This window comes from Pieris rapae, chromosome 11 (assembly GCF_905147795.1).
Source record: "Pieris rapae chromosome 11, ilPieRapa1.1, whole genome shotgun sequence".
Classification (NCBI taxonomy): Eukaryota; Metazoa; Arthropoda; class Insecta; order Lepidoptera; family Pieridae; genus Pieris; species Pieris rapae.
This window is the reverse complement of record NC_059519.1, coordinates 7,551,947-7,579,877: the sequence shown is the minus strand read 5'-3', so window position 1 is coordinate 7,579,877 and position 27,931 is coordinate 7,551,947. Positions and strand designations below refer to the sequence as shown.

General features: G+C 31.9%; 1 protein-coding gene across 7 annotated transcripts in view; it reads left to right on the top strand.

Moving 5' to 3' along the window:
- The window catches only part of LOC110994315, a 195,111-nt gene that overhangs the window by 148,495 nt on the left and 18,685 nt on the right, over nt 1-27,931 (top strand). For all 7 annotated transcript variants that reach the window (XM_022260877.2, XM_022260876.2, XM_022260875.2 and 4 more), the window contains 4 exons: nt 13,234-13,352; nt 16,060-16,187; nt 16,642-16,730; nt 18,197-18,355. In XM_022260877.2, coding sequence (XP_022116569.2) covers nt 13,234-13,352; nt 16,060-16,187; nt 16,642-16,730; nt 18,197-18,355 — 495 coding nt within the window. The remainder of the gene's footprint in view (nt 1-13,233; nt 13,353-16,059; nt 16,188-16,641; nt 16,731-18,196; nt 18,356-27,931) is intronic.

Below are 27,931 nucleotides of genomic sequence, written 5' to 3'. Positions count from 1 at the left end.
GTTCTTGGCCGACCCTCGTCTCGACCCCTTTCATACTAATAATTAATTAAGCAATTAAATCTAATGATTTTTGTTTAAATTATATTATGGATTTGGTAATTATAAGTGAGTAAATTTTTCTTCTTCGAATATTGCTACACTTTAAGCAGAGAGGCCTATAGCCACAAGTTTGTTGTAGGCACAGCAGACGCAGGCAAGGTCAGGAAATGATAGAGGAAAGTGTAATGATATGGCTGACCAAATACTAATTCAAGAAAGAAACCTTTTTATTAATTTTTATATAATTAAAATTTAATTTTGTGTAAAAAAATCGTTTATTTTAAAATATGCGGGTACAGATTTAAATGTACATTCAAAAATAGAATGTCAAAATCTCGTTTTAATATTATTACAGCGATAGGCTATTTATAGGCGATTTTGCAATACTGCAAATCTTGTTAAATAAGAACAAACTATAAAGTTCAATGAACAGTTTGTATAAGTGAAATTACAAGAATGTTCTTTTTAGCTTTTCGAATTCAATAATATCCGTAACAGAGTGTTTCATGAAAGTAAACTGTAGTTGAGATTGCAAGGCTGGCTTCGTCCACTTTTGGGTGTATGCCAACCGGTGATAAGCCTTCATAAAATATATAAAATGTAATTTATATATTTCTATTTACTTTTACAATACATGTGTATGTGGAAGATGAAACGGTCTAAACCACTGACTGCCCGGCCTGAAGGCATCAGTGGCTAAGGACGAGAAGTTGACTTTTTTATAGAACTGAGGGCAAACGGGCTGGAGGCTCACCTGATGAAGTGATACCGCCGCCCATGGATACTCGATGCCCAAGGGCTCGCGAGTGCGTTACCGGCCTTTTAAGAATTATGAAAATATATATATGTATTGTATTGTATATTCTTAGTGGCCGGATCAACTTTATTAGGGCGTTTCAGGGTATGACGTCATCGCATTGATTGTAACCACAGAATGTAGATGTCGCTATATATATTTCTAAGTTAAAAATTAGTTCTTTATTCGCTATTGGTTTTCAGTAACAAAGAGATAATGAAGTCAAACAATTTATATAACCAATGTTAACACGATATCGTAGATGTGTTCAAATAATCATAAACAATGGTTTTATACAAAGCCTACTATCCCTTTGTATTATAGTTGTTTTGATATAGGATTTCATTTAGGTATGTTTTGCCTACACAATTAAAATCTTATAAGAGGGACTCTTAGGCACCAAGGTATAAACCCTCAATGCTTTTTTGGTGTTTATTTAAATATAGCTTATTTAGTAAGGAAAAAATTAAAATTGACATTGTAAAACTATATATTTTATTCATTGATGTTAATTCATACTTACTGTCAATCAATAAGGGCGTTGTTTCAAAGTTGAATAAAGAACGTGAAACGGAAGAGAATAACTGGTAATACAACATGAGTTTTTTGTATTAAATTTAAAAAAGAAGCTTGTTGAGAGAAGAGGCTGCAACTTTTCAAAGTGAATTTTCTTAAGGCACACGAGGGTAACCTTTTACTGATTAAACACAGTAATAATAATATTAGCATCCCATCAAGTGCCAAGTTTTTATCGAAGAAAATAGATTGAGCGATTGAGAGAGAATGAGAAAGAGCGAACGTCGCATCACGCACACTGCTATGGAGCGAGAGGTGAGAGAGAGCTATAGTGAGAAAGAGAGAGCGAGAGAGATCGCGAAAAAATACACGCTATTGGTTAATTGGAAGTAGAAATTCTGTCGTATAACGTCTTGTGCAGTGGATGCAAATTTTTATTAATTTATATTATCATTAGCACGAAACAATGTGAACATAGATATACAAATACATGGAGTGATCATATATTGGTACATGATCATAATTGGGGCTTTTACCTTAGTAATAATTAATTTACAAAGAAGTTTGGTTGTATACTTTGTACGCACGCCCTTTTTTTATTTAAAAACTCACTCTTAATCATTCTTACTCATAAAAACATTAAGCAACCAAAATAAAAATGTTCATGTCGGATGTACCTAGTTGAGTTACATAAATTCTTATGCTCGCAAATGGAAATAAGAAACAATAAAAACAGTCTGTATTAAGCACGCAATTGCTCCCAAGACAGAAACCACTTCAGGTAATCCTACCACAGGCATTAAAGTTTACTACAGCCATTCTCTATATGGCTACAGTTTGTGGTTTAATAGAATTATAATGTTTAACTTTTTGAAAGGTAACATTTTACGATTTAGGTTTTATTTAAATAAATAAATGTTTGATTAATTTTAGTTGCATATTTAACGAACACACGAATATACAGTATTTATTTTTTACACAGTAATAATAAAAATATTTAAAAATTAATAAAAATAAAATAAAAATAAATTAAAAAGTTTGGTCTCTGTGGCAGTATACTTTTAACGCTGGCAACACTTCCTCGCTGTATTACGATGCTTAGTATTCGTTGAGCGAGGAAAGTTCAGCTCTGGGGTCAGCGATACTATCTACCAGGTGGCAACTTAAATCTTTAATTAGCGTCAGTGCACTTGAACCCGATGACCCAAGAGTTTCTACTTCAAAGGAAACAAAATCGAAGTGGAGGAAAGGTCTTCTTTTGACTTTATTTAATTTCAGTTATAGTTGCATGTTATTTTGAGATTCTTTTTGTTAATAAATTATGCACTTCTTGTACTTCTCCCTCTGTTTTTTCCCTCTGTCGTGTTTCTTTTTTGTATTGTTCCACATTAGGGTTGTCTGGAAGAAATTTCCGGTTAGCGATAAGGCTGCCCATTGCCTAGTAACTAATGTAACCTTTTTATGTTAAATATGTTAAAGTATAAATAAATAATTATTTAGTGTTACATATTTTATTCAACATAAGTTTGTCATACATGCAGTTCTATCTCTAGATTTTGTGTCTAAGTGATCCTAGATAGGTACGCTTTGATCGTTTTTTTCTAGAAGAAACATGTAAGCTTCCGGAGATTATTAGACTCTGTATGTTATGTATATTCGATATATTAAATAGTATGTGTGAACTCGCTCCATTGATCACGTAAAATATCAACTAATAATAATTAATAACATTTCAATTTAAATAACACACATAAATCTACCAAACCGGTAAAGTATGATCACTGATAGTTTCCTTCACTTAACTACGAAAAGCTTGAAAGATCCGAAGTAAGCACAATACATACGTAAGCTAAACAAATACATCTGTAAGCACCTATTAACGCTCAGCTTTGATTGATAAAGGTGAGATAAGATGAATTCGTAGACAATCAAAGCAATTTCTATAGAAAGGACTATAACAAAGCCATAGACGCTTATCCCCACAACTCTGACGCACGCACGGCTCTTGGCCTCTTCAGCCCTATATAATCCCCATTATCCCGCCGTTGTTTTTATAAAAAGGTAAACTTGATCCAATCTAGTAGCTGTCGGATTTATTTGACACATTCCAATGACTATAGAGCTATGTCAATGTTAATACTTATCTTGATTTTAAAATGGTTGAAAATATGCGAATATTAAAATTACTGAACTGTTACAAAAAAAAGTAAAATCTGATGACTATAGTTTCTACCCACACATTGGTGTGGGTAGAAACTATAGTACTATTGCATTTCGTTTGATAATTATAATCATCAAACGAAATGCAATTTTTTTTTATAGATTAGCGGGCAAACGGGTAGGAGGCTCGGACACTCTCGATGCTAGAGGACTCGCGAGTGCGTTGCCGGCCTTTTAAGAATTTGTACGCTCTTTTTCGAAGGACCCTAAGTCAAATAATTTCAATACCAGTTCAAATTCGCCACATTGTTTTTCATCACCATCAGTTCCTCTTGTGAAGATCACGAGATTTCATTATAGTCGGTACACGGACGAAATTGTAATCCAATCTTAGTTTTAACAAAAATAAAGAATAATTTCTATTATTTTCTCAATAATTCAAGTGACCGTAAAAGAAAAAGGGCAGCTTTATGATGGGCTACGGTTAGTTAAACAATGAGAATGGAACGTTATATAAATAATGACACTTGTAACGACTGAAGTGAGGGTGACGCCTTATTCAGCAGAAATGACCGTGACTGGGTTCAATAGAATTGAAAGAGCCTCTATTCGTAATTTTTGGATACTCTGAATCGGATAACAAGCAGAGTTTTGGGTAACAATTTTATATGCTTTGGCTTTTTACATCACCTGTATAGTTGAGAAATAGTATTTAAAGATTTAATTAAAAATTGCATCATAATACTTTTACAGGAAAAAACTGAAAAAATATTCATATGAGCAGTGTTGCCCTAGTGGCTTCAGCGTGTGACTCACATCCCTGAGGTCGTAGGTTCGATCCCCGGGTGTGCCTTTTTTTCTGATTGAGCATGTAACTTTCTCTCGAACGGTAAAGGAAAACATCGTGAGGAAACCGACATGTCTTAGACCCAAAAAGTCGACGACGTGTGTCAGGCACTGAAGACTGATGAGATTTAAAATGATCATGAAACAGATTCAGAAATCTGAGGCTTAGATCTAAAGAGGTTGTAATGACACTGATTTATTTTTTATTCATATGATAATTAAGTATTTATTACAATCAGGGCCTGTTTCACAATGTATGGATAAAGTACCAAATAGCTGTGCAACACATAAATTATTCGAAAGATAAAAGTTCCGCTATCTGACAGTCGTGAAACGCAAAAATACTGTTTATCCTATCAATAAAATAGTAATAAATAAGTAATAAATAGCTTATTTGGAAATTATCCGGACATTGTGAAACAGACCCTTAATGTTATAAAGTAGTCAAAAGATCAATTAATGTTTCAGTTTTGTAGGGCACTAGAAATTAGAAAACACCGGCTATAAATGGACACAGAAAATCTCTGATGTCTAGGTATGGCATTTCCACTAAGTATAATAATAAACCATTTCTCCGAAGTACTCTGTATTTTAAGTCACTCAGTATATGAAAGTATATTTTTTAAAACGAGTGTTCTGTGATATGCAAAATGCAGTGGTACTTTATGACACAGCGAGCTTACGTTGAAATATTATGCTACGGTTTACCTTCATAAGGTTCACATATGTAAGGTCTGTTACTTGTTACGTCCAATAAATTCTAGATTTTTTGACTTCATATAATATGCTGTTAAATATTTATTAAGAATGATTCCTGCACTAACGGGATTCGAATGCAAAAGCCTCTAAGACAGGCCAGAGACGAGTTGTCACAAATTAATATTGAACAGTTCTTTAAATTAAAAAAAATCTTTAAAATAAATAAATGTTTTAACAGTTCATAGTCTAACTGTATTTCGAGATATTAGTTACTACCATTTTAATAGGTTTTAAATTGCGTTATTCATATATATTTAATAAACAAAGGTAATTTACAAAATATACATTCCATTGATGAGTTAACCTAAAATGCTATTCCATATATTTTGTATTAAGGCAACCAAAGTAAGCTGTGTTCACAGCCAACTCAGTTAAGCCAAGATAGTGAATCGCTTATTTAGACAGAGTTTATAGTGCAGCTTATGTATCAGTTTCTAACTGTGTTTGCTTAACAAGCAATGCTTTGGTCTGCTTTATTGACTATGAAATTAGGAAAACAGGGGCGATAGAGAATCAAATTTCCAATACTTACTAGGGGTGGTCTAAAAGTAAAATAGAATATTTATGATTAGCGAACCCGACAGCACAGCGGACCACTTCGCCTCTTCTCTGTGATAGTCAACTTTTTTTGTTTGAGATTCTTGTCAGTAGCTATTGATAATAGTCAGATGGTATAAAGAGTATATCCTACGAAAATAATAGATATTTGGTCTTCATATCTATAACAAAGACATAAGACATCTTTTATTGATAGCATCACAGACTAATGTAGATAATTAACTAGTTTTATATCGCGAATGCCTAAGTAATAGTGACGACGTAACCAAAATAAAGTAGAAAACACGAATAACGCCACGTCAGGAGTTAGTACATGGAAAAATAAGAGAAGATTTCGTCCGAATGTCGACGATTATTGCTCGCTAAATAAGATATAGGGTATGTTACAGGGGAGGGGTAATCTGCGTAAACATGTGTAAGACAATATTTGTTCTGAGCGAGAGAAATAAATAATTACGGAAAAATAGCTGTTACAGATGATTTTCCATTGTATAAATAACTAAAAATAGCCTTTATTCGAGTACACTAAAGTTACACTAAGTCCAATTCATTGATGTTTTCACAAGTACTCGACCACCGACGGAGTGAAGGCATCCTCTAAATTCTTCCACTTGTCCCTATTCCTTGTGATAATTTTTCCATTTTTTTTCCAATTTTCCATAGTATGTGCAGTCAATTTAACTATTTTCTCTGAATCAATCACACGATATTTCATTTATCATAACAATGCAACACCAAAAGTGAAAGCTTTATCCAATTTTTGCACAACGATTAGTCGAAGAGACTTGTTTGTTATTACTGAATTTAATTACTATTTATCATCATCACAAATGGCCATTATGAACACAATAATCCAGACAAAGATTATACTCAAAAACATTTGTTTGCTATTTTCATTCGCTCCCAAGTCTCTTCACGGTGCCATTACATTGTTATATAATATTATTTCTCTAAATATAAGTACCTGGATGACCGAGCCTTGCTCGGTATTTTTTTTTACACCTTGTTGTTTTTTGGCAATTATATTTCAGTACGAATTACATACTAATAAAATGATGAAATATGAATAATATTTTTAGATCTTACAAAAAAAGTAAAATAGTAAGTTTATGTTTAAGTTGATAAAACACGAATAAAATAACATTTTTCTAGAAATGATTCTTAGCTAGATCGATTTATCGCCCCCGAAACTCCCCGTATACTAAATTTCATGAAAATCGTTGGAGCCGATTCCGAGATTCCAATTATATATATACAAGAATTGCTCGTTTCAAGATATAAGATTACACATATCGTTAGTCTTAGTAGTTTTCCGGTCAGTCTGTTCTGTCGTTTTAGATAAACTATGGGTTCATCTTAAATGTAGAAGACACTATAAAATTTTTCTTAAGACGCATTTACAAGTATTTGCCTACACATAGCGTATGTTCCCTATCTATGCTAAAAACTTTATTTAGCACCAAAATTACCTCCACGTCCGTCATTTCACAACTGAGCGTCTTGTAAGGCAAAAACTTGCCTCACACCAACGCTATGTGGAAACAGCCCACTGAAGTATATCCGAACCGATTCGACTTTCCTTCAAGAAAAGAGCGTACCAATTCTTAAAAGGCCTTCAAAGCACTCGCCAGGCCTCTGGTATTACACTTAACAGTTAAGCCTTGTGCCCGTCTGCCCCTTGTTCTATAAATAAAAATCAGTTGCCATGGAAACTACCTTTCCTTAAACAATGTCCCTGTTAATCGATACGAGTATTCCTTTATTAATATATAATTACTATTAAAGGTTTATTGCCTGATCCGCCTCAAGCAGGATTACGTCAGTTGATAACAATATTAGTAACATGATAAATGGCAGGTCTAATCTTATTAAGATGTCAAATATATATCAATGCTCTGAATCAATAATTGTAGAAGCCTTTGTTAGTTCGTAGAAATGTTATCGTACAAATAAGCAGATGATATTGAGGGAAACTTCTTTTGTTTGTTATGAAAATCTGTTTATTTATACAGGAATGAAAAGGAAAAACAGATGCGATTTCATAAAACAACCTAAATAGTGCCTTTTTATCTTATATTTTTTAATGTTATGTATTTCATGATTCTATATTAAAGTTATTTGGTTAGTATTCATATCCACTTGTTTTAATGTGTCGATTGACAGAAATCATGGAATTAAACTGAAGCTGTGTACGCAAAGGCCTTTACATTTAAAAGAGAGAAATTTTAGGACTCATTATAATTTCTAAATTATCGGAAGTGTCTTATGCAAAACAAACAAAGCAACGTTAAAGTTTGTATATTAGGGGAACTAATTTCCACCTTACGCCCATAAAATCAGTTTTTTTATTTATTTACAGTCTGTGCAATAGTAGATCAACTTATTTATATAATTGATAGCTCTAAGGCTGGTTATTAATATTAACAGAATATAATGCATAGAAGACGTATACTGCCACCCGTATTACCTTCATTCTTAATAGTCTATCCGCGAAGGGAAATAAAGCGCAAATAAATTGAAGATATTGAGAATAATTTATTCGATTTTCAAGGGATACATACACCCATCGGATTTATTCATTTCCCTTTGAGTTGTATTTACTTTAAATATAGTAAGGGTCTAGTAGTTAAGTGACTACTAAATGTAAGCGTAACTGCGGGTAACAGGATCGAACCTGATTCTGTTAAAATATTATATTTTATTTGCGTACTTTCTTGTAAGGTTTAAAGAAAAATAAAGTTGGCAGGCAGAAGGCTGGCACGTCTTAAATCGATTGTGACATGTCACTATGAAAAGAAATATTATCAATGATATGCAGAAGTAATATTTATTCTGTCCCATGAATATTAAGTATACATTGACGTATGCAAAAAGGAATTTAGGTATTAAAAATCTTGGTCAAAAAATATAGGTCATATTACCACGTAGTTGTAAAGTATTTTGTTTCTGAACCGAATATTATTAAAGTTAATAACAATTAATACGTATAACATAATGACAATTATTGTTATAAACAGATATGTTTCAAATATATCTAGTTCGAAGCAATATTTTTGCTTATACAAATATTACATTAATCTTTTTGAAATTACGATCGATCAAAATCCCAAAGGAAAATCACGATGCAAATCCAAACATTCTCTTTTATGCCTTATTTAGCCCCTTAACAAAACTGACGTGGCATTAGCTAGACAGAATTTTATATGGTAATCCTGAGGCTGAGTGCACAGGTTTTTTGTCTTTTATGTTCCAAATGGGATTTTAAGATTACATCAAACAGATTTATAACAGGAAGATAGAGTATTTTATATGGAATAAGTTTGTTTATTTGCCGTACAAACATATTTACAAAAAACAAGCTAATGAATGCTTCACTCAATAATGAGACTACATCTTTTTTTTATATATAATACCCGCAAACGATCCTGCGAGACGCCCTAAAAGGCAGTCATCGCAGCTAATAGACACCCATTTTTAGTGGGTGCGTTGCCGACCTTTAAGGAAGGAGTACGCTCGAATTTTGAATTGTTGGAGGTCGTATCTCTCAGGGATGACCCCCGGTAGTTATCTTATTTCTCTAATATACTTAATATATAACAAAACCCGTTGCTAATTTCGCTTTCACAATAGTGCCGTTTATACTTCTGCGAAAGTGCTTACGAAAGGATTTTCTGCATTCATAATATTCTTTTCACAAAACCAATCGCAGTAGAAGTTGTAAATAAAACTATAAATAGGAATATATTTATAATTTATCATGAACTGTTATAACATATTATATATCACAGTTATATAGGATATATACAAGAACCGCTATCATAAAATAAAATAAAAATATACAAAGTCAAGTTTCAAAATCATCGGAAATAAATCGGACACTAAAAATCATAGTTTGAACTGTTTTGTCTACTTTCAAACAGTCGAAAAGAGAATATTTATAGAATAAGCTAAAAAGTATGTGTATAACCTATTTTTTATCTACCAAAGAATCCACTAATCAAAATATAATGTCAAAATTGGTAGGAAAAGCTTAAGGATTAATATATCAATAGAATTTGATGCGTGCGCGGTACTCAGTCTCCAAGCTTAAACGTAAGTGCGGCTCTGACAATGATCCTTTTATGCCATCTCATATTTTCCAGTGGAAATGTGACAGAGGAAAAATGGATCCCGTGATCCAGAAATCCTGACGTTTTATTTGTAACGTGCTATGACAGGGACGCAGGTAATACAACAAATGGAATCCTCTTTGAATATTTTTCTAGGTTTTTCATTGTTAATATTACATTTCTTTGTCGTATGCCTTTGCGTATTCAGTAATTAAGATCAAAGATAAAAATGTTATTTTAAAATTGCATTCGTTTCAACGAAGCCTTTGTTTCTATATTACTATACCCGTGTATGAGGAAGATTAACAAATTGTACGCTAGCACTGTCTTATATATTTTCATACAGGATGAGTACCTGCGTTATAAACATACATTTAGGATTATATTATATGAAATCTTTATCTTATATCTTTATAAAAGTAAAAAAAAGGTAAAAATTCTTGTATATCTATAATAATTGGAATCTCGGAATAGGCTCCAACGATTTTCATGAAATTAAGTATACGGGGGGTTTCGGGGGCGATAAATCTATCTAGCTAGGAATAATTTCTAAAAAAGGTCATTTTATTCTGTCGGTAAGATCGAAAAATACTAGTCATATTTCATTATTTTATTGGTATGTAATTCGTACCTTAATATATTTTCCAAAAAACACAATTCATAAAAATAAAAAATACCGGTAATCCAGGTACTATTAATTATCCTAGAAGACACTACACGTATGCAGTTTTGCAAATGTACTAAAAGATCCTTTCTTTCTAAAAACCTAAAGTTTTTTTTAAATATGTGTTATTTCACATATTATTCGTAAAACTGCATTTTCAAATTCGGAAAATAATTGTAGAAACAAAACACAGCGTATAATGTCAACGAAATTTAAAAGTGACAAGTGACTGCGTTCTGTACATTGCCGCGATGTAGGCCACTAAAGAATTAGGTCATACAACCATTTTATAAAATGCAAACGTGAACCGGCAGATATTTATTTGATCACACGCTTGCGGAAATTCGTATAAAGTGATGAAGACATAAAGTCCCCATTTGCATACGTTTACTCAGCGGTGTTCCGTAAAATTTCACTGTGGTAAAGCTTTACTGGGCTATAACTTTTGGTATGCAGCAAGCGAAGTTCAACCTTATAAAATTATACTGCATGGAAATAGTGCATCAAAAAATTCCATTAATGATATTCAAGCAATTAAACGTACTTTGACTATCTCTTTTTGTTTTATTCTTAATTTAAACAATAATTGTTTTATTCTTAATTTAAATAGTAATAAAACAAAAATATTTTTACGTGTTGCTTAGAACAATAGAAACAATACGTCATTTTTTTTACAGCGTGGACGTACTTTCAACTAAATGTCAAGTTATACGAATAATTCTTTTATTATAATAAGGATTGTCCAATGTCTAATTTGAATAATTTTAGAACAGATAAATCTCGATTTTAAGTGCATTAGATTAATGAGCTTTGATTTAAGTATTTACTCATTATATTGCAATTTTATGTGGTTTTTCAGTGACCACTATTTCGATTGACCGACCACTTTATTATTTAAAATTTATCTAATAAAAGTAGAATATATTGTACCATAAATATAGATGTGGTTTGCGATAGGCCTACATATCCTGTATCGGGAAACTATAACACATTTTATACGTCTATTATGTTAGATGGATGTTGTATGGGACCCGGAGGTTTGAGCCTAACACACGTCCCTTAGGAAATATCCATTGTGTATGTATTTATCGTAGATCCAAAATGGTAGCTCTATATTCCAATTACATTCTATTTTAGTATATTTCTTGCGACATTGAATTTGTTAGGGCGGCAAACATATGTATGGAGAAATGATACATTCATTAAATCATTATTCAAAATAGACTGAGGTGCAATAATTCAATCGAAAATATAAGAAGTTAGAACCTCATTTTCATATATCATTAACACCAATAAATTCTCATGGCAATAAAAATTGTTTATAACAAACTACAGAAAGGTTATTGATCTTTCGTGTCTAACATGAATCTCCGTGTACTAGGTACTACGAAGACCACCAATTAGACGGCTTTACTACCTAGACATCATCATTATCTCACAGAAATTAGTCGTATCGTATACTAGTACGTATAGTAATAGGTATACTTCATTCTATGACAAATAAAAACCCGCTTAATAAACTTAAACAACTTTTATTCCATATTGTATTGTATTTACAGACTTAGGACCTGTTTCACAATGTCCGGATAAGTTCCAAATAAGCTATATTCATTACTTATTGGTAGGATAAACTAGTGTTTGTTGCGTTTCACGACTGTCAGATAGCGCTATTCGTCATGAAACGCAAAGTTTCTTATTCGAAACTTTTATCTTCCAAATAATTTATGTGTTGCATAGCTATTTGGTACTTTAACAGACCCTTACTATATACAGTAGTATATTTGTTATTGTTGCTAAGTCAAGTTCACCCATTAATTAACCCTAAGAAATTGGAAAGTACTTATAAGACATCGGATAAAGTATCCTTAATTAATACAACCCAATTCTGACTCAAAACAATACACAAGAGACTCGAGAAATCTTACACAATGCTTATGAAGGACATCGTATTAGATGAATAGAAAACTAAATTAAGCATGCTTCAGTCGCGTTACGTCTGCATAATTGTCATATTAATACAATTATATAATATTATATATGTTGCGTTTGGCTCAATTCATAATGCACAATAGAGCCTTTCAAAAGTTATATTTGGTCATACTAATGAGCTCTCATATGACCTACTTGTCTGACTAAGCAGACATAATTTGTATACATTTTAAATAGGATGCACACAAATATATTGTTTTCATTTCACAATTATATTCGATAAGTTTATTACATTTTTTATTGACTTTAATAAGTGTACTTGTATTAATAAATGATATTTGACATTTCTCTTTCTTGAGAGTTCAGCACAAAGCTAACAGCTTTTAAAAAGGTCGTGTCAGTCGACTTAAAAACAGCAGTCAGCAATGTTCTCTTCTTCTTTACGTATACAATTTATAGTACATAATTATCTCTTCATTCTAAAAGTCATGTTGTAATCGCACAATTTCTTCCACTACCCCTTGTCTTGTGCAAGCTAAATCATCAGGGAGATTTGTTTATTTCTTTATCAATAATAAAACATTACAGACACATCACAAATACAAGATACGTTCACGTATTCATACAATTATCTAAAAGTTATATTTATAGAAATGTCTTTTAATTCTTTCACAGATAAAATTTTTTTAAATAAAAAAGAATAGAATAAATAGACACGAAAATGTAACATTGCAATTTATAGTACATAGACAAAAATTGTAAAATGTAAGTCCAGTAGGGGACGGAGCAAAAATCTCACACAGTTCAATGAATTCTCTTTTTGAAAAGTTTTCTTATATATTTTTGTTTCTTTTCAGGTATGCAATAAAGTATTTGGAAACGCATCGGCGTTAGCTAAACATAAGTTAACGCACAGCGACGAACGCAAATATGTGTGTATCACTTGTGCAAAGGCCTTCAAAAGGCAGGATCATCTGTAAGTAATTTTGGATTAATTAGCATTAGTCACTTTTAAAACCCATCTAAAACCGTGCAGAATCGGAAATTATGCGTTGCGTAAGGCGTTGGAAAAGTACAAGGACCTAACTTCCTATATTCCTTTATTGTATAGAACGTTTTTGAACCCCGACCATCTGATATTAATTATATGCGTTATTCAGTGTAAGTTTATTATAAGTATGTATAAGTCCAAAATGTATAAATTTGATGTAACCGTTATGAAAGCTTAATATCTGCTGGTGTTACAGTATGTGTTCGTGCGAGAATTGTTGGATTAGTGTTAAAATATATTTTTAATACTTATATATATTATATAGCTTGGGACAGAATTATTCATACCTTGTATCAACTACTATTATAATATGAAAGGTCTTTATGTAAATCAAAAGAAACCTTGATTCTGTGTTATGTAGAAATGTATTCAAGATAATTACAGAAGATCTTAGCTCGTTATCTAGTTGCATAATTAAGATCTAGACATTATGGTAATTTGTGAGCAATATGATACGTGATGGCGCATACAAACACACAGTTAACACAATTATGTATCCTTTTAATGGGTAAACAAATGCTAAATTATATCCTCACAATTACTTGTGATAATTTAAATTGGTTCTTTATCTTAAGATATTACATTATGTCAGATTAATCAAGCGTAGTTCTGGGAACACATGTAATATAAAAGCAAATAAAATATTTTAAACATTGCTTTGTTATAAATTCAGTCAATTTATATTACGTTATTAACGCCCAGTCTTAAATCTTAATTATGAACAAAAAGAACCACGAATAACAATTTTGTTATACACGACTATAATTCCTCTTGCATTTACTATAAGCAAAAATAATATGAGCTGTGCCGAGTGTAAAAGCAACTTTAAAAGAAAACCTGCATCTTTTAGATTAGATTCGACACCGTGTGTTAAGGACCTGTACTATGCCAAACTCCAAAAAAGTACATTTTTCCTTTCCATTTTTTGTCATCGTTCCTAAAAGTAAAAATATATGGTGGAGTTTAATAGTAGGTATCCATTTTGAACGATCGATACACAATTTAAATAACTTCGCTCGATAGAAAAAAATCCAATCCATTTTTGACACTTTGAATTCATTTTATGACGAATACTTATATAGAACATGATTTTGAAATTTACATGATATATTTCATCGCAAGCCAAGTAATCCATTTTAGAAAAAAATTGACAAAATTACATGAATGTAATTTTTTACATAACTAATTGTAATTTCGGGTCGGCGCGCCTCAGTGTTGTAGCTGTCCATTGCGCACCGCCACACAGCACACTCCGAGACAGGGCCTTAAGCACAGATTGTAACATACACTTATTAAAAAATACGATAAAACAAACGCTGATATAATCTGTCCCTTTAAGAGGTTACACAAGGCTTCGTACATAAAACTCTAGTTTGAAAGAGAACATCCTCGGCTAATCCTTAAACACAAGTTAAGTGCACTGGGTGCCTAATCGCCAAAGCTCGGACCTCACATGAATATTAATGCGGCCCATATGGTTGTATTGGCTACGTTGACCTACTTGTCATTCGTCCCGACATGATTAAATCAAGCTATGATTCCTGGGATAGTGATAAGGGAAAGATAAAGATAATAAAAAAAGGATAAACCTCAATTAGCTTTTGTTTTGTTTCACTTTTGAAATAAATAAACAAAAGGTAAAACTATATCTTTAGGCTTATATTACGTTTGTGTATAATTGTTAATAATACACACAGACAACATGATACTCAGCTGTGACGTGTGATATATTTTCACCCTTTTATCACCCTTTTATCTGACAACTATTTTGCGCGGACAATAGTTATTTAAAAAATTTAATAAAGTCATTCTCTGCCACGTCGGCTGCTATGTCTTTCCCAATACCAACGTTCGAAACTATTTTCGCACCTTGCATAGATTACTAAACCTAGATAGTATATTTATACCTTATACAATAAAAATAATAAAATAAATTATACAAATTCCTAAAAGTTAAAACACAGACACTTTTAGTAGTAGATTTTTATTAGAATGACGCATAATTTATGTACCAATATAAATGAATTGTCAAATCGTTTTATTTAATTTTTGTTACTACCCTTGCAGAAGAATCAAATAATATTATAAATAAACTTAAAAAAATCCTGGGTCAATGGGCGGTCTATCGATACTAAGTGGTCTTTCGTTTTATTATCAAACACCTGTCAAATATTGACGCTTGGTACATACGACCTGTTATGGATGCCGTCTGACCTTACCCCTTACCCCATCCCTATTGTCCCCATTCTTGTTTACGAATTCAAAGCTCCGAGACCATTTCAATTGACATTAGCATATCCTATAGACGAAAATTTTAGTACTGTATAGACAAGTTTCGTTAGTACTGCAAAATTTGTAAAGCATACCCAAAAGAAAATAATAACTAAGTGACGTTGCGTTCATTACCAAAAATATTCGTATTGTGTAGATAAAGGTAGGTAGGTAATATTACTTTTTATTAAAGTGACCTATCACTTATTTCAATGTGATTTTCTTGACAAAAAAAGTAAACTAGATTTAAATATTTCTTTACAATCAAACAATTAAATAACTTTAAACCTCAAAGCCTATTGCAAAGAATTCTAAATTATAATAAATTTGGATATATTTAAACAAATTTTTATTGTTACAGTAATGGCCATATGTTAACACATAGAAACAAAAAGCCCTACGAATGTAAAGCTGATGGATGTGGAAAGTCATACTGCGATGCCAGGTCGCTACGACGACACACGGAAAACCACCATCACCCTGATAAAAGTTAGTACATGTTTTATTAAAAACCCAGGTGGACTGAATTGTGTTTCAGGCCACTGAAATCATTGAAAAACATGGTTGTATCAAGACTGTAGGCATCACACCAGGATAGTGCGTACCTATTCTTAAAAGGCCGGCAACGCACTCGCGAGCCCTCTGGGATTGAGGGTGTCCATGGGCGGCGGTATCACTTACCATCAGGTGAGCCTCCTGCCCGTTTGCCCCCTGTTCTATAAAAAAAATGATAAGTCGCTATAAAAATTATCAATGAAATAGACTCTGATTTCAGAAATGTGTCACGTCATTTAGGTATAACCCCATGCACTATATTTACATGATACAAAGGAACGTTTATTTTAAATACAATTCCATCTTTTAAGTTTATAGTTTCACCACGTCCACGATGGAACTGTGGGCAAATTTCCATATTTAAATTGTATGTCACATCGTTTTTCAGACGGCAGCAAGGAGAGCGCGAACGCTGAACGTGAGGCGACTGCTCGCGTCGCGTCACCCACGTCCCCGGCACGGGGTCTGCACTCTGACGTAAGTATTTTATTTGTTAGTCACCTTTAATACTTTGCCTGGAAGAAATCGCTTGTAAGCGATAAGGCCGCCCTTTGCCTTATATCTTTTGTAACTGTTTTTTTTTTTGCTATGTGTTTTTTTGTATAAGGCAATAAAGGATAAATAAATAAATAAATACTTTTATACCCGCTAAATTCTGTGCCTTACGTAATAAAATATCAGTAGTTTTTGTTTTTGACAATGTATAAGTTCAACTTATACATTGTCAAAAACGTTGAAAATTATCTTACATCATTCAAGCAATTAATTACACTTATTAACTGATTTAAAATAATTTCATTTGTCAAGTAATTTTATGTAATAAAAACGAAGAGAATAAAATAAGAAACAATAAAAAACTAAATTTAATAATCATTATTGATTAAAATATTTCATAATGATCATGAACCAAATCTGACTTTAAAACAAAACTTCGTTGCAACTGCGCTTCTAAAGAGCTATAGGTGCCTTACACACATATTTCTAGTCTAGACTATATTATTCATATCATTTAAATGAATATTATAAATGACTGGTATAGTTAACCGTAAAAGATATGGCGTCAATCAGATTATTTCAATACAAGCGAGACTGGCGGGCATCCAATTCAGCGTGTGTAAAATTCAAAGCTGGTCGTCCCTATTAATTAACCAATTACCCTGAATCCGGCTGCTCTTTTAATTTCACGCTACCATTAAAGGTTTACGGGGAAAAGGAAATAATAGCGGTCGTGAACCCCTTAATTCGTTTTGAACGGAAAATACAACTGTTGCTCCTAATTTTTATATAAAATAACGGATTTAAATACAAAAGACAATATATCTTCCTGACTTGGATGGGAAAGCCTGGGTGATTTTAATTTTTTTCAGTCTTAAGACGGCCTAGAGTTTAGGTTCCTTATGACTGACGTAACATAGTGGAAATAGATTAATAAGATGGATGAATAAAAATTATATGTGCAATTATCAATGTAAGTCAGCATGCAAATGTTGAAATATAATTTAAAAAAAAAGCAAACAAATGAATTATTTAAATTGCCATAATATGGTGTGTCAAATACGTATAAAAAAATAATTAAGTTATTTCCATATGAAATTCATAATTGCTTCAGCGTGCGACTCTCATACCTCAGGTCGTAGGTTCGATCCCCGGCCGTCCTCCAATGGACTTTCTATGTACGCATTTAACATTTGATCGAATGCTGTGGAATGGTGAAGAAAAACATCGTGAGGAAACCGACATGTCTTAGACCCAAAAAGTCGACGACGTGTGTCAGGCACTGGAGACTGATCACCTACTTGCCTATTAAGTTTAAATATGATCATGAAACAGATTCACAAATCTGAGGCCAAGACCTAAAAGAGGTTGTAGCGCCACTGATTTATTTATTTTAAAATACACGTATGAAAATAAGTGAAAATTACTAAAACCAAATTATATTACAGACCAGTAATGGCTCCGAAAAGTCGAGTAATACAAACTCAAGCGGAGATAGTACGCCGCCCCGCACACCACCCACGCAGCCAGTTCCTGTCGCTCAAACTATGCCGCCCAACGCCGTGCGCCCAAAACCCAAACCAGTCAAACCGAAATCGCTGACTCTAGTAAGTTATACTCGCAATATTATTATTTTTATTTGGGTTCATATTGTGTCGAAATCTAGTTATCCTTTATTCATGTAACTTAATGTAAACGTATGACCGTTTGTTAAACAAATATGGTTTTTATATCAAGGGCGTCAAACAGACGATAAGAACTGGTAGTGAATTCTCCGTCACTCTTTTAAATTGTACTCTACTCTCTCTACTCTACAGTCTACACTATGCTCCTCATCATCCATGTTTACATAACATTGCCATCGCCATAATACGATAAAATATTTCCTCTGGTGTAAACGTGTGAGTAAGGAAATTACGACATTTTTTACATCTGCATATTAATATGCTTAGTACCAATCATAATCGAAATACGTTTATTTTGTTTAGATGTGTCTTAGGGCATGCTTATAAATGTCAATATTGTTCACAAAATTCTCAAAAGAGCAAGACTACTACTACTTATAATATAATATAATAATAATCGTTTTATTATATATAATTAATATAATAGTTTTGCACGCTTAGTGCAGTGGTAGGAAAGCTTAGTAGTTAGTACGTACGAATGAACATAATAAATACTAGACATAAAACATATGAAATTTTTAGATAGAATCTTGTTGCTATGAAACATGTGCCCTACATTCTGAAGGGATTTTTAACATACAATATTAAAATATATTGTTATAAAAATCAACTTTTACTCTCAAACCTTATAAAATATGAGTAATGTAGGACAAAGATATGACGCCCACCATTACGCCTACGCTTAGCTACGCCGTAGCAGAGTATGTACACAGTGTAGCGACGTGATCATAATGGCCGATGTAATTCATATTTTCCTTTTCAAAAATTCAAGCAAAACAAACTTTCCATCCTTGAAATAAGTGTTTATTAAATGATTTAAAATGTAAATAATGATTAATATTATATAAACTGGTTGCGATTTCGTCCGCTTAATAGGTTGGTGATAAAGCCTACGGTAGCATACGATATTTTCTCAATATAGTGGAGGTGTAAATGTAGATAAAAAAACAATGTTTCTTCATATATGTCTTGGAGGTTAAAATAATGTTGTACCCTAGACAAATGCTATCGAAATAAAATGAATGTATTACAAATTCAGAATTATTAATTCCTTCGACACTTTAGGGTGTAAACAATAGAAATCTGTGAGAATATTGTGAGATAGAAGCAGATTCTTATGCAAATCGACTGATTGTTACATCGCTGATCGGACTATAGACTTTATCCGAACGAGACATTGAATTAAACGACCCATTCATCTTTTAGATGATTAAAAATTCTATTGCGAAAGGGCCGCCACTTTCTACGGTACATCCTAAGAGATTAATTTTAAAAGTTAAGAAAAGTTATTTATTTTACCTTACATTTATAATATAAACATATCAGTATTAATAACTAATAGGTTATTAAGAATAATACAAATTTAAAGAAAAAAAAAATGAGTTTTTGTCGGTGTAAGTATATATAATCCTTAAAATAGGTTAACGTTTGCATCAAACAAATTTGGATAACTTCTATAACCATGCAACTTTTGTATAACAAGAATTCAGAGAGAAAAGCAAAAAATCAGAAACCAGGCTTTCTCATTATATAAAAATAGTATAGCAGTATATATATGCTGAAGCTTCGTATATAAAACAAAACGATAGTCGCACGTATACGAACACGACGTGACTTCGGTATCGTAACAGATTTGATTCGTAATTTTATTTGGCTCTGAGCTTGGTTAAATAACAATGCGGTATCGGAAAATATGAATGATTTTTTTTACATATAAGTAGTAAAGTATTTCGCTAAGCAATTCAACTCTTCGATACCTCCTAAGTATAATGAGTCAACTGACATTTTAGTAATTTTACAGGAGAGCCATTTTAAGGCAAATCGTTTATATTTTTGTGAAATCAAACTAATTCAGAATAAATTTAATGTTTTTATAATAAAGATTGAGAGCTCTTCCTTTGGTATAACATGAGTTTGCTGATTTTTGTTCTTAAATGCTATTTTATGTACATGACTTAGTATACACGGGCGGGACTCAATAGTAAAATGGTTTAACTACCAGTTATATTCATGTACGTTGTACATCAAAATCTATAGTTTACACCAACATTTTGTGGAATATGATTATCATTTAATTATTATCATCTTACTTTTGGTTAGTTTCGGGGTTTTTCGTCTCACTTAATAATAAAATATTGAAATTACATCACTTGACTCATTATACTAGGAAAGTTATTAGCTATGTTAGAATTTTAAACCTCAACGTATACTGGACTAATATAATTAATCGAGGCTTTTTAATTACTAATTTTATTTCTAATACCCTACGAAATTAATAAAAGCGAGGAAGAAGTAGACTCATTAACAAAAACAACGCATTTTAAGAATTATAATGTATTTTTAGTTATAACTATTTCAATTTTTAACCTTTTTGTTAATATTATTTAGCCTTACTAAATGCTACAAGTTTAACAATGCAACTAAAACAAATTATCAATGTAGTATCATTAAAGTTTCATAATAAGTAAAAAACATCAATAAAAATAATAGGAACTAAAAATAGTAACTTACGTTAAACAATATTATTAAAAATAATATAAATGTATAACAAAAATATATAAAAAGTTTAGGACGCTCAAAGGATAGCTTTAAACCTTATGGTTTATTATCAAAATGAATGAAAATTTTAAAGATTTAACGTATAAAAAATCAGTCTGAATCACTCTGCTCCATTAGAGTTTTTTGAAATCAAATTATTAAAAAAACAAATGATACTCCTTAGGAATCACCAGTGTCTTACAAAGATCCATGAAGTGTTTGTACTTATTTTGGTAAATAGGAATGGGTCTGATAAGCTAAAGAAATATTATCTATGTTAAAATTCAACTGTCTTCGATTTGGTGTAGCTTTAGGTTTTTTACACAATCTATCTACTTGTAAGCATCATCTTGGTAACTTGTTTTATAAAATGTCCTAAATGGATTTTCTGCTTTAACAACTACTTCCGTGACTTTGTTTCAAGGCATTTTAGATCCATCATTAGTAGTTGTCCAGTTGTTTATAAGTCCTTACTTTGATTTAAAGTCTTTTATTAAATACTGAGACACTTCAATAACTTTGTATGGTTTTTCGTCGGATATGGCAAATCTAAAAGCTGTATACCATTGATAAGGCGTATAAAGCATTTTATCTTTTGTCTGTCTTTCAATTAAAGCATGTATACTGTCGCCTTCATTTTGGGTGTGACCCACTATTAGAAAGCGATGGCAAATGTATATGTATACAGAACTTCGAACTAGCTAACAGATACATTAAGAAAACAATCATATTTCTATGTTGGCTTCCACGGTTGTCTGACCGAAACCGGTAATCTTTGACACCTTCACCCACCGTATCTTCTATAAACTGTTGATGCCATGAAAAACAATAACCTTGTCGAGATCCCAGACTAAATATCGTGAGAAGATAAGTTTCCGTTTATAATAAAAAGTACTAACGTTCCCGTGAGGTACATTAAGACACTTTTGATGATCAAATGCTGCTGTGTCTTTTGTTTTCTAGCTTTCTCTTTTTCTTTTAAATGCTCTTCATGCTTTTATTTATCTGTCTGGGTAACTTGCTTGTTATTTTCATAAATGTGACATTGTTCACAAACACCTTTTTTGGGTTTATGAAAACCTATATTGATATATTTTGTATTAACTGATATTTCTCGATACTGTCTCACGGTAGTCGCTTTAGAAGATTTCCCAAGAACATAGTCTTGCAAACCGATATTTTTGTAGTCTCAATATTATCTCCTTGACTGCTTGGAAGAAACTTATGAAAGGAGCATATTAACTTAAGTTGCATGCGCCCTGGCTGTCATTCATCGTATACTGAGCCAAAATAAACATGTATCAATGCGTCCCTTTTCACGCCCCGCGAACACTGATTCAACGTTATTTGGATCAGTATACAATGTACGATTTTAACAGATGTTGAAATTGATTTAGTATACGTGAAATTATCTCGGTAACTATAGTTCTTTTTAAAAAAAATTTAACACTAACGTGAAGATCATGGTTAATTATGTACGTTTATATAAAAAAAACCAAATACCTAAATTTGTTAGTTGACTCAGTATACTTAGGAGGTATCGTCTTGTAAGTAATCCAATTTAATATTTACATAATTATCTGACAGTGTTCAAACTCTGATTAACTTTAGCAGCCGTTAATTCTTATCTTAAGACGAATATCATATCCTATGTTATTATTCCTTTGATTGTTAATATTAAATTACTTAAAGGCATTACATATCTTGAAACAAATTCAGCCGTGCGTTTCATTAATAAATTAATTAATGATATACAGCTTAAAAACCCCAAAATCGGACAGCGACTACAAATTGTATTAATTCTGTATCCCAAAAAGGGCCGTCTTTACGAAGATCAATTAAGCAACCCTATAGGTAGGGTGATTCGCGATCAATGTGAAACTGCGTCACCTGTTAACCACCCCTGATTATGAGTTCGCTAAATAAACTAGTATAATTGGGATGTTGCAATTCTAGTTTCATGAGAAATATAAGCTATTTAGATCGTGGGAATATGTCTATTAGTTGTTTGGGGATTGTATTATTGAGCGTGTTGAGTTTTATTCTGTGTAGTTTTGTATCATGTACTATGTGGAGACAAAATAATATTTTATGTATATAATTAAATAAAAATTAATTAATTAATTAAAGCGCAAATTAATTTTATTCACATGCATAAGTGTGAGTATTTGAATAACCGATACCTTGAGTTTCCTTAAATAATTATTTAACGAAAACATACCGAAAGAATGTTGAAGTTCAATGTTGATTTTTCGTAAAATTACTACCGGTTTAAGTAAACATAGTTATAGACAACCCTATTTCAATATCATTTATTTGCGGATACCCCATACTACCATATATAATTAACACACACATAATCCCTTTAAAACCATGATTGAATATTACACATTCATTAACTAAGACTCAATCGATAGCCGTAGTAACGAGCAATCATGCGTGAATAGTATTTCATTATTAATAACATTACCAGAGTATTGACGCAGACGCCAGTTTCAATAGACCCCAACGGGACTTCATTGAAAGACAATTTGCGTCAGATTCACCGTGATGTATGTCTGATGGGGGGTCAAAATAAATCGGTCATGTAACAACAGTGGTGGGCTTTATTAAAAGCACTCACTTTGATCGCGGGCTCGATTTGACGTCACCTGCAGGAAGCAATAAACCCGGTACAAACGCGGGTTCATAATTACAAACAGCCCGTTTTGTTCACAATATATTGACAGCGGTATGCCTTTGAACGAAATAAATCCACTTTGTGCGACTACATTACTGGACGATGGCAAATCACAACTTTAATTAAGAACTGCTCACTGTATAGCGACGATACATTTTGATGATTTTCATTCGAAGCCCTTAATTAAAATTATATTAACTTTACTTTAGGAAATCACCACTGTGCAGTATTTGTTTACTATGTTTATATAAAGAAAGATGTAATATGATGTATGGGGTATATTTCTCTGTGTTTGTTGTTATGTTTTCATTTAGTTTTTTGTATTAATATTTTTATTAATACGCAATGTACTGTTCTGATGTTGCCCCTCAAGCACCAAAATTAAGCCCCTTAGTATTCTTCATGTTTTCTGTACTTTCAGTTTATATAATGCGACTAAACTACCAAAATATTAGATAAAGTACAGCAAGTTTGCTCTAAATTAATTTAATGATATTCCTGTACAAAAACCTAGCGTTCATATGATGTAAATAGCACAACATATTACACAAAGTCTCTTTTAATTTAACAAGAAAAGAGCTTTATAAACTTTCATTTTGAAAAAGACAGCTTCAAAATGATTTATTCGTTTAATGACGTTTCAAATATTGCGAGTCTTACTGAGAGACAGTTAAATAATTGAATGTCTTGCAGAACGCATTTCTGTACAATTTCATTTATAACACAAAGATGTTAACATAAATATTAATTTCATTCATAAACTGGTCTATTGAAATATTCGATAAAGGACCTTAATCTTAAGAATTGTCTCTTACTTATTTACTTTTATCTGCTCAAAAACTTTGAGTTTTGAAACTGTACTTAATGAACATATTTACACATATTTATATTTATATTTTTTTTTATTTATATTTTTTTACATATTATGATGGGGGCGAACGGGCAAGAGACTCACTTAGACAGACAGTCACATTGCCAGGAGACTCGCAAGTGCGTCGCCGGGCTATAAAGCAGTTCAGACTTAACTTGTTCAAATGTTTTCACCAATAAAATATACTAAAGATTTTTCGTGTTATTTCGGTCGCGTGAATACACAAAATACAAACAAATATCACAATCATATCACTATTGACAATGTAATACAGGTATCATTCAAACAAGATTCAATCATTGGTTTCAGAAATCAATTCCAACAATAATTGAAGTGACTATTTTTCTTATTATTTTTCTTATTTCTATTATCACGATAAAATAAATGTAGAAAAATAATCTAGTAAAAGACATATCCATTTAAAGTAATATCGAAATAGTATAGAGGGTGTGAACTGTGAAAGCTTAGCAACTTCTTCTCAATAAAAGCAGGTTGGACGGTTGACCTCCAATTTCAACTCCCCGCAAAGCATTTTGCCGGTTTCTTTAAACTACATCGAAAAGTATTAGAAGTTATTCGAGACCATAAAATTTGCTGTCGTCCGCTCACGATAAATTCTCAAGTAGTATTAAAAACTATAAACTTTACTTGCACTAGGAATCTTGCTATTAAAATGTACAGTCATAAAATACACCGGAAATTATGTGATTTTACTGAAATATTAACTATATATTAATATAATATAAAAATATATATTTTTGTGATGTGATGGAAAATGACTGCCAATGTCTTAGGGACAGTTTAAGTATTACGTAAATATTATAAAAATTAAAAAATCGTAAGTAAATTGCAGACATACTGCAGTTTATCCCCTCCCTCCCTAATCTTGTCAGAAAAAGAAAGTATAGATTTAAAAAATAATAGTATACGTATAAACGTATTAATTTTTTGAAGGCATTTCGAAAATGCATTTCATAATCAAGCAAAGACCTTATGTTGCTATTATGTGTGAAAAAGTAAGTAATTACTGTTGACGTAATTACCAAATAAGAAAATAAAAGACGCTGCCCTCGTAGTGCTTACGTAATACTTGACCGGCCCCTTATTGATTATTTAATAAGATGAACAGAATTTTAAAAACACATGACAAAGACCTACCCTTTTTTCTGGCATTGTCACAGTTTCTTCTGTATATATATTTTTAATAGTCATATCTATTCCGTATAAATTTAACTGTCTCTATACTAGATTGTAAGTTAAGAAACGCTTTAGAATACAGTTCCAAGAATTGACAAAATTTTTGTCACTATATTCAATACTTTGAAACTTGTTAAAATTTGTTTTCGTATATATTTAAGAAAGAAACGTTGGGCGAAACTTTTTTCACACCTTTTGAGTTCTTTGAAAGAAGATCCCAATTTGATTCGTTCCAAGTTGGAAAGATGTGAATTTTTCATCGATGTTTCCCACTTTCGCTCAACATAAAACTGTATAAGTACGCCCCGCCCGCAAAGTTCTTAAGAACGTTAATAGGTAAACATAATAAGGATAGAATAAAAAAAAATCCGTGCCAAGATAAAATTCCAACCTTGAAGATGTGTTATCAACAATATAAAACTGACAGCGTTTCTTCAGGCAGTTTTTGCCACGCAATCCCACTATGTGGAACCAGCTTCCCACTGAAGTATATCTAAATCAATTTGACTAAGGGTCAAGAAAAGAGCGTACAATTTTTTAAGAGGCCGGTAACGCACTTGCGGCCAGGCAATGAGTATACGCGGCGGCATCACTTCATGTGAGCCTCCTGCCCATTTGCCCCTTATAACATAAAAACGTTATATACATTTTATTGACAAAATATACCAGTCATTTGTACTCATATATTCTTCTTAGACTTGGAAAACGTTATATGTTACCATAAAATACTTTGTATTGTTATTGACAACTAACTAGATTTAAAGAAAACACTTTTTTACGGATTATAGTTACGTATTATTGTATTTAAACTTATAATTATTTAGACATAATTTTAAATTTAAACCGACGTTTCGCGTGCTTTACAGCGTGCATAACTATAATCCGTAAAAAAGTGTTTTCTTTAAATGTGTAAAAGTTATGTTAATAAAAGACAATACTATGAACTAACTAGATTTTCAGCACTTCAACAACATACTATGACAAAGTCTAAACAATAAACACATTCAGAATAGTATTTTCTCCAAAAAGAATCTATAACAATTATGTCGATACAAATCTGTCCTTCACTGTAGCGATACCATTAATAATGTAGGGTGACAATGACGCAGGTGGCGCAAGGAACCGTTCCACGCCGATAAACGGGCCGATGCATAATTGAAGACGTGTGCCTTCCACCGCTTACGTGACTACCCTTGAATCTGTAGCAATATTCACCCTATTGCTTAAATATGGATGATTAGCTTAACTAAAATATACCGCGTTTCATCATATGTTTTTCTGCAAATAAATCACAATTTCTTGGCCCACAAATCTTCGTTCTATAAATGTTTTATGAACAACGTGTATTTTGGAAAGCCGTTTGTATTGTTCAAGTACTAAATAAATATTATAAGAATGGTATTATTAACAGCACTAACAAAATTTTATTTAGACTTGAATAACTATACTAATGTAGTCGCTAAAAATAATAACCTAAATTTTAAAGCATTTTTCTGTAAAATATTTGGATATTAAACTTTTAAAATGTATTACGGTTCCAATGTAGTACTCAGCGATTATCACATAATATATACCCAAAACAGATATATAAGTTAATAAGAATTCTGAACCACTAAATCCTCAAGTGCCGTCCTTTGGAATCCAATAATATCTCACATTAATAGAAACTGGTGGTCACTCGACTAGGATAAGAGTCTCGACCTAAGATGACCTCTCACCTATGACACGTGGCTTAGCTATTGTTAATGCATTCGTTTCCTCACTTTAACTAGCATTATAATATATTCCCAACCGGTGTGCATTAACGCCACACTCCCATTTTAATAGGAAGTTATGCAAACGTATTCTAACTGCACTACACATTCACAGCCCTCGATATCATTTGTACAAGGTTCAGTTTTAGGACCACTATTATACTAAAACTACTTGTAGATTTAAAATAACATTTTAATGTACTTTATAAAATACACAGTACAATGAAATAAAGAAGCGAAAGAAACAGACTGATTAGCCATTTCTTGAAAACAACTGGATGGAAAAATATACAATCATTCTGAGTAGTAACTAATTAAACAATAGATTACAATAAAAAAAACTTGTACCAAAGAACGAATATCACACATACAAATGACGTCAATCACACCAAATAATCAAAATTTTTTTTTTTTTTACGTTAAGTTTAGTGTGGATACATAAACTACACAATACCTTA